Source organism: Mauremys mutica, chromosome 4 (genome assembly GCF_020497125.1).
Source record: "Mauremys mutica isolate MM-2020 ecotype Southern chromosome 4, ASM2049712v1, whole genome shotgun sequence".
Classification (NCBI taxonomy): domain Eukaryota; kingdom Metazoa; phylum Chordata; order Testudines; family Geoemydidae; genus Mauremys; species Mauremys mutica.
In genome coordinates, this window is record NC_059075.1 from 131,916,662 (window position 1) to 131,934,858 (window position 18,197).

Below are 18,197 nucleotides of genomic sequence, written 5' to 3' on the forward strand. Positions count from 1 at the left end.
AGAAGCCAACTCAAAGAGTTCCTCCTACACAAGCATTCAGGTCTTGAGCAGTCCAGGCAAATAACGCACGTTACAACAAAGCTTAAACTTGTTCTTCATAATAATTTTAAAAACAATACTAGCTGCCTATTTAATTTTCAAAACAGCAAAATATATCCACCTCCCTTTCCATTTCATATAAGGAGTCTTGAAGTTTAAATTTCCTCAGTGTGATAGATACGCTTGCTCTGATCTGCTTCTCTCTTGGAAGTCCAGGGGCTCTGGGCTGCTGGCCCCGTGTTGCCTGGGGTCCCTAGGGACAGCTCTGTCTGCCATTAGGGATTTTTTTTCCCCCGAGAGCCCCCTGTAACATTTCGTGAATCCCCATGGGTTCACGAACCCCAGTTTGGGAACCACTGCTCCAGATTAACCCCCGTGTGATTGGAATTTGAATTTGGCTGGGTAATAACTCTCCCCTCCTTCCTGGTTTTAAATGCACTAAGTTCAAGATAGGTTCTTCTGGGATGGCTACCCTGGATGATACAGCTGCTGTCAGAGGGAGTCCAATGGCAGGGTCATTGGATGCTCATTATTGCACTGGCTTGCTCTGTCTCGTACATGTGTCTACACAGCAGGCGGGAGGTGTAATAGCCTAGCTCGAGCTAGCACCTAAAAATACCAGCATGGCCGCCGCAGAATGGGTAGGGGCTCGGGCTAGCCACCAGAGTACAATCAATCCTGCCTGACTCCTTGGGTACACAGCCCGAGCCGCCATGGCCACACTGTTTTTAGGCACTGGTTTGAGCAGAGCTAGTGTGTACATGTCTACTCACGCTAGGGATTACATCTCCCAGTTGCTGTGTAGACATACCCAGAGACATCATGCCGTAGCCTAAGGAACTATTTAAATATCTCTACGAGGCATAACCAGGAAATATGTCTGTCTGCTCAACTAGGAGAGGTGGTGAGCTTTAAGGTACGTCTCTACTGCAAAAAAGGAGTGTTCTTAACTTGGGTTAGACCGGCAGTGAAGCCATGGCAACTCGACTTTGAACTCTGGTCTTGAATTCATGCTGCTAACCCAAATTAAAGCCAAGTTGTCATGTCTTCATTGCTATTTTAATCTGAGTTAGCTAATGTGGTTTAGTTAACCTGAGTCAAGAACACACCTTTTTTTGCAATGTAGACATACCCTTAGCTGTTGAGTGGGGGACTGGAAACAAGGACCCCCTAGATTCTATTCCCAGCTTGGTCTCGAATTTGCTGTTTGACTCTCAGTGAGGCATAGCACCTTTCTGTGCCTCAGTTTCCCAACTGTTCAATGGGAGAGGGAGGGTTGTGAGGCTAAATTAATTAGTGCAAGAGGCTCTGAGATCTTTAAATGCTGTATTCTTAAAAAGAAACACGTAGTCATTTTAGAAGACAGGACCTAATTCTGCCCTGACCTAAATGTCATCAAACCCAACTATACTCAGCCAGGCTGATTGGGGGCAGAAATCAGAGCAGAATTGGGCCACCTATATTTTATGAATCATGTTTAGGATGACTATATTGGTCCAAGAAAATAGTCAAGAGAGGAACAAGGGCATTGGTACTGGGACTATTCGTTTTTTGAAAAAGACAAACAACCCACGTACTTGATGCCATGAAATTTTATCAGCCCTCAGTATCATTATCTAGAAAGAGTCACCCATGATGTAATCCCCATCAAACATACTGGAATGACATAAGGAATGAATTTGACCCATGTCTTATGCTAAGCTAGGAATGCAGATGGAAGAAATATTTGTGAATTTCAACGTATGCAGCTGTATCTGGCCAGATCCTCAGATGGTTTTAATTGGTGTAACTCCATTATGTCAATGGAACTACACTGATTTACATTATTCTGCATCTGGCCACATGAGGGTTGGGATTTGCAGTAGCAAGTAACTGAAGAGTGGCAGGGTCTTTCTTTGGTGTCATAATAATACTAGCTCTTATATAGCACTTTTCATCCACAGATCACAAAGTGCTTTACAAAGGAAGTCAGTATTATTATCCCCATTTTACAGATGAGGAAACTGAGGCATAGTGAGGGAAAAGGTTACCCAGCAGGCCAGACCTTGGAATAGAACCTAGGTCTCTTGAGTCTCAGTCCAGCGCTCTAGCCACTAAGCAAAACTGTTATATCAATATGGGCCAAATTTTGCCCTTGACCACACACCCACAGTTCCCACTGAAGTCAGCTGTAGGCACCTACATGAATATGAGGGCTAAATTGGCCTTATCTCTTATGGAGACAATGCAGTGGTTGCCAAGATGGGTGCTTTAAGAATTCCCTGTAGAACTATACCACTGACAGCCTTATTCTTGTTTAGGGAAAAGTCTCATGGTTTCTTTAATAACCATGAAAGGTCACAGCCTTGATTTTGCATCTCATCCATGAGCTGGCTATAACTGAAGCAGGTGGAAATTTTTCAGATTTTTTTTGTCAACTGGCCACTGGCATTGGCCACTGTTTAAGAAAGGATACTGGGCTAGATGGAGCTTTGGTCTGACCCAGTATGGCCATTCTTATGTTAATGAATAGCCTTTATTCTATCATTCATTTATTTATTTTGTAATAAAGGTTCATTTTTTCTATATTTTGCACAATATTTTCCTGATGTTGTTTACTGAAAACATTGTCCAAATGGCTATCAACTCTTTTTTGTTTTGATTTGGGGGAAATGAAGGATTTTGAAAATGATTTCCGTAGTGTTTTTTTTTATTTAAAAAATTGCAAAAAAAGAAGAAGTTTTTTTGGGGTTTTTTTTTTTAAAGAAAATGGATCAGCTTTGAACCCTGAGGAATGGAAACAAAGTCAGTTTTTTCATTAAATGTTTACATTAATTTTTCAATCTACTCTGGGGTCGGTTGGAACTATTTCAACAAACTTCCAAGGGAAGTGGCAGATTCTCCATCTCTTCATGGCTTCAAATCAAGACCAGATGCCTTTCTGGAAGAGATGCTCTATCACAGGGGTTGGCAACCTTTCAGAAGTGGTGTGCCGAGTCGTCATTTATTCACTCGAATGTATGGTTTTGCGTGCCAGTAATGCATTTTAACCTTTTTAGAAAGTCTCTTTCTATAAGTCAATAATATATAACTAAACAATTGTTATATGTAAAGTAAATAAGGTTTCAAAATGTTTCAGAAGCTTCATTTAAAATTAAATTAAATTAAAATGCAGAGCCCCCCTCGGACCGGTGGCCAGGACCCAGGCAGTCTGAGTGCCACTGAAAATCAGCTTGTGTGCCACCTTTGGCACGCATGCCATAGGTTGCCTACCCCTGCTCTATCATGTAAACCCAAGCCCCAATGGACCAAATCCATGCAGGTCAGTGGGGTTACTCTAGGCTTTACCCTGATGTGTTCAGAAGCTGTGTAGGGTTATGATTTGAAGAAACTGGAGATCCCATTATAGTCAATGGCAAAACTTCCACTGACTTCACTGGGGCCAAGATTTCACCATACCTGGCCTGCTTCACAGGAAGGAGCAGGAGATGGAGTTGTCATCCTTCTACTTGGTAACAAAACAGACTGTGCTGCAGAAAGACAGGTATCTACTGAAGAGGGTGGACGCTTGGCTAAGGTATGTGAACAGATCTATTGGAGTTTGCCATCCATTTAAATTCTTTCACCATCCTTAGTTGGGGGTCGGGGGTTAAAAGAATAAAGCAAAACCAAAGCTATAATTAAGCCATGATGACTGACAGGATAGGCATTTCCTCCCATTAACGATTAGCGAGGGAATTGAGGACCTGAGGCAAAACAGAGAGCCCTTAACTAATCGGCTGGTCATTAATTGCCAGGAAATGACCACAGAACCATATCTTGCACCCTCCTGCGCCTTGTGTTTTTGTCTCCTCCTGCTGGCCTTGTTTCAACTCAGACCGCGATCTGGCAAGCTATTCCCTGGCCCTCCTCCACTGAACTGAACCCCAGCAGAGCAGCTTACAGGATCAGGGCCTCAGACGGTAACGTTTTTGAGGCAGGGAATCTGGCCCAGATCCTCAAAGGTATTTAGGTGCGTAATTCCCTTGATTTCAGTGGGAATTAGGCTCCTACATGTCTTTGAGGATCTGGGCCTATCTGTACCATAACATGCCAGGCACCTCTCCAGCACTATGTAAATAATAAAACATAAAGCAATTACTGACTCATCCCTTTTGAAAGATGCTTTATGTGTCCAAGCACTGATTCTTGTAACAGTCCGTGAGATGGACAAGTATCGCTCTCCCCATTTTACAGAACCTGGGACAGATAGATGAGGTTACTTACCCAAGGACACACAGCAAGTCACTGGCAGAGCCAGAAAGAGAACATTCTAGCTGCCAACTCTGTGTTCAATCCACTAGGCAGTGCTGCCTCTGTGTATGTCTATAGCATGCCAGGCTTTCCCTTGCCGTTAAAGATTAGCATTGAAGCTGCTGGGGAAGCTGGATTTCATTCTCAACATTCCTATAATTTAGTAATTACAATGCACAATTTTATTCACATATGAATTCTGTGCCACAGCAGCAAGGAGACCCTCTGGGCCGTGCATTTCCAACAGATCACCACCTTTCCTCGCGTAATTAGTCCCTCGTGCTTTTTTTTTAATCCTACACAAACCATGATATCATTGCTCCAAATGCACCGACTCCCCCGTCTTTAGTTGTTTGATGATTATCTGGGAAAAATCACAACACTTGTGCTCGACCTGTTTTAAATCTATGCAATCTATGGCTTGAACCTACCAAACAGTTCTGGAAGGGAAGGGAATTTGTGTGTGCCTTCTTGTGTCTTCCAGGAGTGTGAGCTCTTGTTTTATGAATGCAGTGCTGCGTCAGGCGACAAAGTCTCTGAATCCATGATTGACTTCGCCAGGTGAGAGTGTGCCATGGGGTTGTTGACTGTCCTGAATTAATGGGTTGGGTCCTGATTTCCACTGCTCTTCTTCAGCTTTGCATGCTGACGTGACCCCTGCAGCTGAAAGCTGTATATCCCCATGCTCCATAGATAATGTACGCAGCTCCTATGTGCCCACCCAGGGCGTGTCAAAACTGGAGCTACACCAGTTTACCACAGCTGAGGATCCGGCCACAGGTGCAAAGATAAGAATCTGTTCTAGCTGAGACAGGTTTTTACACTGCACACTATCAGAGTACTTTCCAGTCATGTATTAAGCAACATGACTAAAATCAGCCACTTGTTTGTTCTCTCATCCTCTCCCTAAGCAGATAAGCACGTGCAGTGGCATGGCTTGTTTTGGCAGGGGGGGGGGGTGTTGTTTTTTCCTTAAGTGTATATGTTGGTCTGTGTTTATGTTGGAGAAGACAAGCTCAGAGAAGTGCATCTTGCACTTGGTATGGAAGTTGGTGAGGTTTGTGATGGTCTTTAGTTCATGGGGGCAGGGCTGGCTCCAGGGTTTTTGCCGCCCCAAGCAGCAAAAAGGAAAAAAAAAAAAACCACGATCGCGATCTGCAGCTCTACCGCCGCTTCAGTCTTCGGCGGCAATTTGGCGGCTGGTCCTTCGCTCCGAGAGGGAGTAAGGGACCCGCCGCCAAATTGCTGCCAAAGACCCGGACGTGCCACCCCTCACTGTTGGCTGTCCCAAGCAGCTGCTTGCTGGGCTGGTGCCTGGAGCCGGCCCTGCATGGGGGAGTTCATTCCACTGTCCTGGCCCACAAAAATGGGCCCTAAATGGATTCTTCACTAGAATGTCAGGATGCACTTCAAACATTCAGCCCTGTAAAGGCAGATTAACAAAACCATCAATAGTATGTTTTTGTGCCTAGAACAGATTGTTGGAAGGAAGAACGGAATAGGGCATACCAGGCCCAGATTCACTTATGCTCCTCCACTAATAACGTCCAGTGTGACTTCTAGATGCTGCCAACCCAATCCCCTTCTCCCCATCACAGAATAACACAACCTGAGGGCACAAAGGACCTTAGCTATTTCTCCTTATCCTGGGGTGTTGTACAGAGAGTAGGTGGCTAGCTGGAAGCAACAAGCCAGGCATCATTCTACCTGCTGTTGTTAGGTTTACTGCTTTGCCTGGAGACAGCTCGCAATCTGGGCTCCAATCCTCAGGATGTTGCTTAACTCCCCGATGGGTTGATTGATGTGAGCAGGTTTGTTTTGACTGTGGCTTGATTGAGGTTGAAATTTTCAATGGAGCCTAAAGGAATAGGTGCCCAAATTGAATTGCTGTGGGAACCGGGCACGCAACTCTTTTCAGACCCTTTGAACACCCCAGCCCTACCCTTTACTAGAGCTTTCCACGACAGATGATGATGTAGATTCCAAACAGCAGGGCAATTAACTGGCTAATTTGTTTCATGTTTATCATGCCAGATCACTGAAAGCTCATGAAGACAGATTAAAAACTGAGGTGGTGGAGGTACCAGCGCCACCAAAGAAGAAAAGAGGTTGCTGCAGATGACCGAGAAACTCTGTGCTTTGATCACAAAATACAGCCTGAAAGCATAAGAATGGCCCTCTCTTAACCTTCATCTCTGCTCCTCATGTCTGACTTTACTGATTCCCCTTAAGCGTTGCAGAACAAATGCAGTTATGAGGGAGTGAGTTGTATTCTGTCTCATTCATAGCTAATCTATTTCTCTGATTGCCTACCCCCACAGAATGTTAGGGCCTAACCCATTAGTGGGCAAACATTATTTCTTTCATTAAGAGATCAAAACTGTGCTCCTCCATTGCTGCTCCTGATGCAAGAAGCAGAAAGAGCCCAGCTGGATTTTCAGATCTCAGAATGAGTTTTGCAGCCAGCGGACAGAAAAATCCTCTTTGAGGGTGGAATTCACTCTTATGCAGAGGGCCTGTGCAACGCCTATAATGTATCGCAGGAGATCTCACAATTGGGTTTAAGTGGTGCAGGCACCTCTGCACAGTGGTGAATTTCACTCAGAATGTGTAAACTCAGAAAATCTGATCCAGATTCAATTGAGAGAGAATACACAATATGCCTCAATCTCATTTTTACAGTCATTTTTCCAATTGCACTTTATAAAGTATGTCATCAGTTTGAAGTGTCTTCACCTTTATAATATCTAGCTTTGCCCTCGCCCACGTCCCATATTGTACTACACCAGCGGTCAATAGAGGATCCCTACAAAAAAGGCTGCTAAAACTGTGATTAAAAAAACAACACATAGAAAGATGGGTAGAAGGTACAGGATAATAAAATCACTTTGGAGCGATGAGGCAATCGGATAGTTTGATCAGCGGAACATTTGTGAGTCTATCATTTTCAATGAAGGGTACTTTGAGCAATGGAACAGCCTCCAGGGCAATGGATTGTTGCATTAGAATAGAGGTTCTCAAACTGTGGTCCGTGAGCTCCATTCAGGTGGTCCATGGATAGTTTCCTCTAAGGTACATGCCTGGGGGGCCGTACACAAGAGAATGAAGGGCCAACCACCTAATAAATGGAGCCTTGCAGGTGTGGCTCCACTAATTAGGTGCCTGGATCCTGGAGAAGATGCACATGTAAGGTGAGGGGGTGGCCTTGGGAGGAATAGGGGGTAGGTGGGAGGGGGCAGTGGGGTGATAAGAGGGGGTGGGAGGAATTTGGGATGTACAGGGCTGCAGTGGCCAGAGAAAGAGGCGACCTTCCTCAGCTCCAGGACTGTGGCTGCCAGGGAGACACCCCAGTCCTTCCCAGCCCCAGCTTGGGGGCTTCCACAGCGGGGGAGAGAGGGAGAGACCCTCTCTCCTTCCCAGCCTAGCTTGGTGGCTGCTGCAGCAGGGGAGACCCCCGCTCCTTCCCTGCCCCAGCTCGGGGACTGCTGCAGCAGGGGAGAGTGGGCACATCCATCGCATTAGAAAGGCAAGACTATATTAAAATATGAGTTGTGTGCTTTTATCTGTAGAACAAAAAATGTTTATTATTAAGTTTTTTAAAAATATAATGCTTTTATCCAAAGCGCTTTACAATAGTTAGCTAACAGTACAAACAACATTTGGAAAGATCATTAAGTGGTTCGCCGAGACCCTCAGCAATTTTCAAGTGGTCCGTGAAAAAAAAAGTTGGAGAACCACTGCATTAGAACAATTCTGTGTAGGGGGAAAGCAAGGTTTTGTAAGCTTTTTACAAATGCAATTGCATTTTTTTTTAAAGTGCATTTTGTATTTATTAACCTGAGAGTGACACAAACACCAGAAATATTAGTATTACTATTTACCTGTCATTACTTCAGCTGCTTCATTTATACAAACAACTGTGCTGCAAAGCAATGCAGATAATTGTGCTTTTGAGAGAGAAGGATACAAACAGTTGAGGCCCAGATCCTAACTCAGAGTCACGTGCCTAAATACCTTTGCAGATCTGGGTCTAAGTTTATAAGAGCGAAGTGTTATTGTAGAGCAGCATTAAATATTGTTGGGGGATTTGTGTAACCTCTAGTACTTCAATGGACTTATTTAAATTTTTTTTTTTAAATTCAGTATATCAGACTTGGAAACAATAGCTTGGATGAGTTTGTAGCTGATTGTTATCATCATCAGTGTTATTTAACATTTATATCCCAGAGGCTTCAGCCAGGTCAGGGGCCCCATTGTGCCAGGCCCTGTACAAACGTAGAAACATGATGAGTAATTTTTCAACACTATAAATAAAAGCGTATTTTAAATTATTTCTGGTTCTGCTTCTCTTTTGATTTGTGTGTGTTATTCATAATGCTATCACACAAATCGGTGATGTCAGTTCTGCTCAAAGCTACTGAAATTTAGTGAAGGGAGCTGGGACACTTTCACAGAAAGGCAGAGGATGTTTAGGGACCTAACAGAATGGAATTGTCCATTTGTTGGTTACAGTTGGGGAAAATGACCAATATAGTTACATTACAGGACAACTGTGAATATTCCAAGAATAGACCAAGACCAAAAAGATCTCAAATAAAGCAAAGCTGATTAGCAAATGGAGAGATCCACTGGTCACACATTAACAAATAGTATCAGATTGTAACCAGTGCTAGTTTGGGTAACAAGGTTAGCCAGGTACCGCAGGATCTTGTAATTAAGACAAAGGATCACATCTTACAATGTCAGAGCTCAGGTGTTTCAGTGTCTCACTGACGGGCTGTCTCCCTCTGTTAGCATTGTAACGTTTCAGAACTCCATCTCCCCTGAATCACCAAAACATTCTGTGTATGTCAGGTTTACCTGCCTCCTGACACTTATTACAGCAGAGGGGTGAACCTCCTGCATTAGCGTCTTAGCTGCAAAGTCATTGGCTGAATAATCTGTTTTCTCAACATTATGGAGACTTTAACAATCTCTCTTCTAATCAGAAGTTACAGCCCCTCCCTATTCCAGTGTATGCACCAATTTAATTTCACACTGAATGGAGTTGCCAGTTTCACTTCCTACCACATAACAAATTCCTTCAAAGGCTGCCTTTGAGCCCTCTGCCTGCCATTCATTCTAACAACCTTTTATTTACATAGCTTGTCTCATCTCTGCCCAAAGTGGTATATTCCTATTCCTGATTAGGTGGCAGTAAACTCTACTTGCATTTGTGCTGTATCTGGGCAATTCACACTCTTTAATGGATTAACCTCACAACCTCTCCTGTGAGGCAGGGCACTGCTAGGCTGACCAGACGTCCCGATTTTATCAGGACTGTCCTGATATTTGCTTGAACATCGGTCGGGACACGGGACAAACAAACAATTTGCCCTCCGCTCCGGCGCACAGGTGGAGCCCGGAGGGGCTCTCACCCCCCCCCCGCCCCGACCCCTCCTTCCCCCATTAGATCCCTCCCCAAATCCCTGCCCCCAGCCTCACCCCCTCACTGCCCCATTGGATCCTGAGCTGGGCCTGGGGAGGAGATGCCCCCGTGCAGCAGCCTGGGCACACGGGCCATGGCCGGATGGGGCCGGGAGCGCTGCAGTGCTCCAGCCCTGCAGCCCATGGGGCAGCGCGGTGGGTCCGGGGGCAGCGCGGCCCGGGGGCGTGGGCCGCCGGAGACACGCGGCAGAGAGGGGCTTGCAGGGGCGAGACTTGTCCCAGGCGGGGCAGCCGGCGGACAGGGGCGAGGAGCCGGTCAGGGTCCCTCGAACCCATAAACTTCCCCGTCACTGCCAGGAAGGAGCCGCTGGAGCACAGCCGAGCAGGAGAGGTGTGGGGCTCCCCACCGGCAGCGGGACGTTCCACATGTGCCCAGGGCAGGCCGCGGGGTGGGAGGCTCTGTAGGGAGGGCAGCGCGCGCTGCCTGGGTGCTGTGTGCGATCCAGTGGCACGGCCCCTGTGAAACTGTTCCCCCCCCCCGCCTTTTTTTTTTTTTTTGCTCTGCTCCCTCCTCCCCCGCATCCCGATATTTCATCCCTCTGATCTGGTCACCCTAGGCACTGCTATTAGCCCCATTGTACAGATGTGCAATTGAGGAATAGAGATACTATAGCCCAGACCTTCAAAGGTATTTAGGTGCCTAATTCCTGTTGATTTCAATGGGAGCTAGATGCCTATACAACTTTGAGGATCTGAGCCCAAGGGACTTGCCCAAGGTCAGACAGGAAACCTGTGGCAGAGGGGGGAAATGAGCTCAGGTACCTCAAATCCCAGGATAATGCCCTAACTCCTTTCCTTACAGAGGCATTCTGTTGCCTTCACTGTTAATGCCAGCTAGAAGACAACTGTCCCTTAGCCCTAATAATAAAAGGACTATATTTTCTTAATCCAATTTACATAATTCCTCTTGTAGGCTATCCTCTCTTATCACACTTCACTATAAAATAATATTATTGTATCTAGTACTAGGATCAGCCTTTGGAACAGATTCACTAAAGAGGGACTCTAACAGCACAGTTCAGTTCTAGCTCTGGGGTCTTCAGATCCAGGTTTAATTTGGGCCAATCCGTACTATTTCTATTTTAAAAGTCCCTGTATATTGCCTTGAACAGAATAAACCCAAACACATTGGAAATTCCGATCAACAATGAAAGTAACAAAATATCAGTGTCCATCAACCAAAACAGACCATCTGTTCACTTCATGCAGCTGTGCAGCTGCATGTAGACAAAAGCTGCCCACAAGAGGTTTGTCTTACCCTAAATCTTGTTTGGATTATGTACGGAAGATGGCGCTTTCCCTGCTTCAATCGGTCAGCAAACAGCTTTATTTGCCTACAAAAGAAGATTAAATTAGTTAAGGTTGCTTTTCCTCAGTTCTTCCATTAGATGGTAGTAAATACAACGATGCATTCCAACTGCATAATATTTGAGCTGTATAAGAGATGCTGATAACCTGAATTTGGCTCAAAATGTAGATCTGTAAAGCCAAACTTTTATAAAACATCATACACAGAGAAATGGTACTATTTTATTTCCAATGATTCCAATGGCATTAATTCTGATAAAAAGATATTTTTAACCAAAATCACTCCCCCTGATGTGTTGGCAAACTAAACATTGCAGCACTAAACTGGAAAGCAAAACTGAATACAATATAAACAAAAGTCAAATTGATTTTTCATTCTCCAAGCTGAGAGAAATGCAAGAAAGTTAACAAAAAGCATAAGTAATGACAAGAATTTTGCATTTTAACAATTCTTTCACTTTTAAATAAGGCCTGGGTCATGCAAACACGTACATATGAGTCACTGAAGTCAAAGGGACTACTCAAATAAAGTGCATCTGTGTGTTTGGAGGATCAGGGCACAGAGTCATAGTAATATCACAGGAAAACACATTTTATTTGCTTGCACCATATGATTTTTTAAAGCTGTGTCTCTTTAAACCTTTCAGAATTACTATAAGCACTTCACCAGTAACAGAAAATTTTTCAAAATTAAATTCCATTTCAGAGCACTGCAGAAAATCATGGTAAACAACAATAAACCAGCTGAGTGCCTGCAGCCATACCACTTTGCCAGCTGCTACTTAAAAGCAGAGCACAACTGGACTGAACAAGCACTTAGATCATGACACATTTTAACAAAAGTTCAAATACACAAGCTATTTGGTCTCAAAAAGCCACTTCTCAAATTCTCTCTGTTTTCATCGTTTAAGGTATTATTTACTCTTATTGACATATAAAATATGCACCAAATGAAGCACAATAACTAGCACTTTTCATCTGCAAATCTCACAGTGCTTTACAAAGGAGGTCAGTATCATTACTCCCACTTCACAGATGGGGAAACTGAGGCACACAGCCATGAAATAACTTGCCCAAGGACACCCCGCAGGCCAGCAGTGCAGCTGAGAATTAGAATCAAGCTTTTCTGAATGCCAGTCCAGTACCCTATCCATTGGATGCAGAGAGTCCTTTGCTTGCTCCATAAGCTACAGTTTAAAAGATGAAAAATTAAAAACTGATAAAAGGAAATACTTTCTCATTGCCACCAGAAGGCATGGAGACCAGTCTCTGTACAGAAACTCAGAGTCTGTACTGATCAGATGCCCCCACATGGTATTAATGGACACTGCCCTGCTTGGCTTTCACATGTGTTTGAATGATGTCAACGTTTTAGATTTGTTCACTGTTAAACTCTTGAAACATTATCAGCTGTGAAATGGGTAGACTGCAGGTTATGAAGGTTTTCCACAAACATTGTTAACTATTTAGGACGATGTTTACTATCGACTGTAAGCACATCTCAACAGGCAGGGGCGGCTCCAGGCCCCAGCACGCCAAGCACGTGCTTGGGGCGGCATGCTGCGGGGGGCACTCTGCCAGTCGCCGGGAGGGCGGCAGGCGGCTCCGGTGGACCTCCCGGAGACGTGCCTGCGGAGGGTCCGCTGGTCCCGCGGCTTCAGTGGAGCATCCGCAGGCATGCCTGCGGGAGGTCCACCGGAGCCGCGGGATCAGCGGACCCTCCGCAGGCACGTCTCCAGGAGGTCCACCGGAGCCCGGGACCGGCGACCAGCAGAGCATCCCCCGCGGCGTGCCGCCGTGCTTGGGACAGCGAAATCGCTAGAACCGCCCCTGGCAACAGGGACTGTTCTTGTATAATCTGTACAGTGCCTAGTACATTTTGGACACTACTGAAAATAAAAATGAGGCGGCGGCTTACTTTTAAATGGCACTCCCAGCAGAGTTTTGCAAAAGTTGACAACGAACCAAGTGACTGCAGTTTTACTCAGCGTAATGTACTGACACAGGCCAGAAGCAACAGACACTGGCCACACTCTTAACTGTATGTAGCTAACTAGGTAATAGATTAAGCGGCAGAAGACAGAAGCTATAGTGGGAGATGGTGCACGGACAAAGCAAAGGCATAGGAGGAAAATGGGTGAGGCTGAACAGTGACTAGGGAAGGTAAAAATATATTCACGGTAAGGGTACTTAGAGCAAAATATGGAGTGCTCTGGGTGGTCAAGGCAGCTGGGCAGAACTTGGGTGGGGGGCGCTGTCGGGGGGCTGGAACAATTTCTGTAGTGGGCATGCTAAGAGCCATTGAACCAAACTGTCAACCCTGTATATCATGGAAACCACTTCAAACCAGGGGGTGCAGCAGCCCCCCTCGCTCCAGTAGTTCCAGCACCCATGCAGAGCAGTCAGGTAGGAGATGTGTGGGTGACAGGGCAATTGGCGAGGGGGTGGGCAGTCTGGTAGAGGGTGGGTCGCTCGGAGTGGCAGGGCAGGGGGAGGCCGTGGGGTGGGTGAGAGGGGCACAGTGGGATGGGGCGCAGTGGAGGTGGGACTGTGGGGCAGCACATATGGGCAGAAGGCATGGTGGGACTGGAGCAGTGGGGTGAGAGGCAGGGCCGGCTCCAGGCCCCAGCACGCCAAGCGCGTGCTTGGGGTGGCATGCCACGGCGGGCGCTCTGCCGGTCGCCGGGAGGGCGGCAGGCGGCTCTGGTGGACCGCCAGCAGGCGTGTCTGCGGAGGGTCCGCTGATCCCGCGGCTCCGGTGGAGCATCCACAGGCTCCACCGGAGCCGCAGGACCAGCGGACCCTCCGCAGGCACGTCTGCAGGAGGTCCACTGGAACCGCAGGACCGGCGACCGCCAGAGTGCCCCCCGCGGCGTGCCGCCGTGCTTGGGGCGGCAAAATTGCTAGAGCCGCCCCTGCTCAGTGAGAGGGCACAGGGGGGCAAGGGGCATGATGGGGCAGGGCAGAGGCTGGGGGACACGGTGGGGCAGAGGGGGGGCAGAGGCTGGGAGTCGCGGTGGGGCAAAGGGTGCGATGGGGGCGGTGCAGAGGCCAGGAGGCGTGGTAGGGCAGAGGGGGCGGGGCAGAGGCCGGCGGGGGGCGGTGGGGCAGGGCAGTGGGGCAAAGGGGGCAGGGCAGAGGCCGGGAGTTACGGTAGGGCAGAGGGGGCGGTGGGGTGGGGCAGAGGGGGCAGAGACCGGGGGTGTGTGGTGGGGCGAGGCAGTGGGGCAGAGGGGGCAGGGCAGAGGCGGGGGGGCGGGGCAGTGGGGTAGAGGGGGCGGGGCAGAGGCCGGGAGGTGCGCGGGGGGCGGGGAAGTAGGGCGGGGGGGGCGGGGCAGAGGCCGCGGCGGTGCGAGGCAGTGGGGACGGGGCAGAGGCCGGGGGGGGGGGCCCGGTGGGGCGGGGCAGTGGGGCAAAGGGGGCGGGGCAGAGGCCGGGGGGGCGCGGCGGGGCGAGGCAGTGGGGACGGGGCAGAGGCTGGGGGGGGGCACGGTGGGGCAAAGGGGGCGGGGCAGAGGCCGGGGGGGCGCGGCGGGGCGAGGCAGTGGGGACGGGGCAGAGGCCGGGGGGGGGGGCACGGTGGGGCGGGGCAGTGGGCCAAAAGGGGCGGGGCAGAGGCGGGGGGCGCGGCCGCGGCGGGCAGGCCCGGGGCAGCCTTGGCGGCGCTGCGCAGCTCCTCGCGCCCGAGTCCCGGCCAATCTGTGGCCTCGGCAGCAGGAAGCAGGAAGCGCCGGGCGGAGGCAGGAGCAGCCGGGCCTGAGCGTGGATGGGGTGAGGGGCACAGGAGGGGAGGGGAGGGGTCACGGGGTAATGGGGGGGCCGAAAGGGAGCGGCCCGGGAGGGGTCAGGAGGCAGAGGGGAACTGGGGCAGGAGGGGGGCAGAGGGGACAGTACTGAGGCAGAGGGGAAGGTCCTGGGGCAGGAGGGGTGGGTAATGGGCAGGGGGATGGGGACGGTGGGTAATGGGACATGGAGAGAGGCAGGAAGGAAGGGGGGCCTCAGAGGGGTGGGGTTACTGGAGGGAAGGAGAGGGCAGGGGGGCAATGGGGATAATGAAGGGGAAGCCTGGGTCAGGGGTGGTGAAGGTGCTGGGGGCAGGGCAGAGGGGTGAGCCTGATGGCCCAGGTGCACCTGGCAAGTGGAGGTACAGACAGGTTCCCAGGGCACCTTGCCCATTTGCTGCAAATCCCAGTTAGGGAGCCCATGTGCCCTTGCACCAGCTTCTGGGTGTCATAGTTCCCTTTTTACCCCTGCTGCTCTCCAACTGTGGAAAAATGAGAAGTGTGGAGCAGAGAAAAGGCCTTGGCCTTAGTTCAATAACAAACCAACTTGCAAGTGTTTGCGCTTTAGCTCTGGATGAGGGGAAGTGATCCCTTAAAGGGGGTACCCTCAGGCAACGAAGGTCCAAAATTTAAGTATTGTACCAAAATACAAAATTTCAAGCTAACCTGGTGTCAGCAGAAGTAATCTAATTAAGGAACAAAATTTCAAGGCAAATATTTAGGGTTTTTTTTGTTTGTTTGTTTTTGGCCTTTCACCTTATTGCTGTCGTGTTTTGCAATCCAGCATGCTATTGCATGAGAGCCAAATGCTGACAAGGGCTCTCATGCTGCAATTGGAGCCCTGCCCCCATGCAAATCCCCATGGTCTTAAACGGGGCTCTGTGCGGACTCGGGTGCAGGATGGGATCTAGCTTTTTTTTCCCTATTGCTCATGCAGAGAGGCACAGATGCGAAACCAACAGCATAAATGGTGAAATGTAAATTTTGATTTTTAAAATTTGTTCAGATTTAACAACCTGGGGTCTTATTAGTAATGTAGGTGAGGAAACTTGTCTTTTAAAAAAACAGCCAGGAGTCCGGTGGCACTTTAAAGACTAACAGATTTATTTGGGCATAAGCTTTCGTGGGTAAAAACCCCACTTCTTACCCATGAAAACTTACGCCTAAATAAATCTGTTAGTCTTTAAGGTGCCACTGGACTCCTCATTGTTTTTGTGGATACAGACTAACATGGCTACCCCTTGATACTTGTCTTTTAAAAATTATTTTTAATCCAATAACATCTCTTAAAATAGATTGCCACTTAAGCCCAGATTCTGCAAACAGTTATGCACACGCTTAACTTTCAGCACGAGCATTCGCATTGAGGTCAATGGGACTGCTCACATGCATGAAGTTGAGCAGATGTTTAAATGTTTGCAGGATTGGAACTTAAGGGCATGATCCTGAATAGAGCCTTGCACCCCAACCCGAACCTGACGAGACCTGACTACAGGTGTCTGGCCCAGGTCTGATAATTTCTGATCACCTCTTCCTGCCTGTGGGCTCGGCGCGTTGTTTTACTGTGTGCCTCACTCCTGCTGGCTGCCACATCAGTGTGCTATGTATGCTGCAGCTCCTGTGTGCTGACAAGTCACACTCCCTCTCCTGCTGCAGGAGGTGGCCAGATTGCCAGCACCAAGCATAGGGAGTGGGAAGCCCCCACCAGGCCGAGCCCCAAGGATGATGCAGCACTGACACAGGCTCAGGGTGAAATGTCAAGTTTGAGTCTACTTAACAATCTCAGGTTGGGTTTAGGTCAGTCATCCTTCCCTTGGGTTGGGTTCTGGTCCAGCTTTAAAATTAGGCTTGAGCAGACCTCTAATCCTGAAAATACCTGCCTGTGAATCACTTTAATCTCATATATATAAATATTTGCAGGATTGGGGCTTTAAACTAAATTCTTTAGTTCAGGAACCTTCCCTGCTGCTGTGTTTGTACATCACCTAGCACAATGGGTCCCTGATTCTTCCTGGTTCACTACCATAAAGAAGTACTAAATTATAGTAATAATAACAGTAAACCTGATGGCTTTCCAATAAAAAAAAGGGCCAAAACAAAACTTAAAGACTGTTATTTCTCTAGTAGGCTTAGCCGAATAAGATATAGATGATTTATTTCCTACATGTATATAGCAACTAAGTAGAAGAGTTAGTCTGTCATTCTTATTTAATAAATCATGTTGCATTGATCTGAAAGTAAATGATGGATATTTTTTAAGACATCGTTTATTTTTAAAACAATGTTAGAAAAGGATTTTATTTTCCAGCAGAGAACACAGATTACTCTTGACTTTTGTTAAGGAAATGTGAAAGGTTTTCAATGGTAGTATGATTTGTAGGTGTCACCTTCAATTATGCTCCCTAATAGTGGATACTCATATAGAGTGGGCTATTCTTATGACATATCTCAGCTTTTTTGACACTGATGAGCTTCTGCTACTAGAGAGAAGAGAAAAATTGCACGATGTGACACTTTCTGTAAGGATATCTGTCGTGAGCTGCTGCATGGAATTGCTGTCAGCAGTTACAAAACAAGTGCTCGATTTTGCAAGCTCTTTGTGTACAGCTCTCATTGAATTCACTGGAATTCTTTATGTGGAGGGCTCGCAGGATTGAGCTCTGGCATTTCAGCAAATGATACAAAGAGCTATACAGGAGCTACAGCGAGGCCCAATGACCTTTCAATCCATTTAGTACATCACTTGCGGTTCCAGTGCCAAGGCAACTAGAACAATCATAAAAGTTGAGCAAAGACAGTTTAATTTTCTGCAGATGCTTTGGCTCTTGCTTAGTTCGTGAATCAGTGTATTATATAAATGAAAGAGTCAGTAAAATAATATTTTTATGGAGCCAGCTGTTTGTAAAGCAGCTAGCACACAAGTAGAAAAGGTACTTTTCCTGGAGAGCTTGCACTCTACAATCCAATCTTCCCCATGCTAGCTCCTGGATGTAGGGTGGGATTCACAAAGGTGCTTAGGCTCCTAACTCCCATGAAATCAGTGAGAGTTAGGCACCTAAATATCTATGGGAATCCCACCCAGAATGCTTACTACTCAATGGTGCTACTCATAAAAGTAAGAACTAATTACATCTTGTAGTAAACATTTGCCTGATCAGGTCATAAATAAGCATGAGGAATGGAGAATGGTGTATGACAAGAAGCACAGCAAGCTGGCAGTGTGGTGTAGCATATATCCCATTCCATCTTTTTTAAGATTGCTTGTTAGTGTTTCTGATAGGGCAGGAATGGAGGCTAGAAATGTCATCA

General features: G+C 47.5%; 2 protein-coding genes across 6 annotated transcripts in view; both read left to right on the plus strand.

Annotated features, from left to right (window-relative positions):
* The window catches only part of RAB44 (RAB44, member RAS oncogene family), a 42,852-nt gene extending 35,350 nt beyond the window's left edge, over positions 1-7,502 (plus strand). For 2 of the 3 annotated variants that reach the window (XM_045012731.1, XM_045012730.1), the window contains 3 exons: positions 3,494-3,595; positions 4,796-4,872; positions 6,346-7,502. In XM_045012731.1, the coding sequence (XP_044868666.1) occupies positions 3,494-3,595; positions 4,796-4,872; positions 6,346-6,433 (267 nt within the window). In that variant the 3' untranslated portion in view covers positions 6,434-7,502. Of the gene's footprint in view, positions 1-3,493; positions 3,596-4,795; positions 4,873-6,345 lie in introns of those variants that run through there. The other variant, XR_006578709.1, reaches the window with a different exon arrangement.
* A 7,224-nt stretch (positions 7,503-14,726) lies between these two features.
* Positions 14,727-18,197, plus strand: part of C4H6orf89 (chromosome 4 C6orf89 homolog) — a 46,358-nt gene continuing 42,887 nt past the window's right edge. For 2 of the 3 annotated variants that reach the window (XM_045014170.1, XM_045014168.1), the window contains exon 1: positions 14,727-14,877. In XM_045014170.1, the coding sequence (XP_044870105.1) occupies positions 14,873-14,877 (5 nt within the window). In that variant the 5' untranslated portion in view covers positions 14,727-14,872. The remainder of the gene's footprint in view (positions 14,878-18,197) is intronic. The other variant, XM_045014169.1, reaches the window with a different exon arrangement.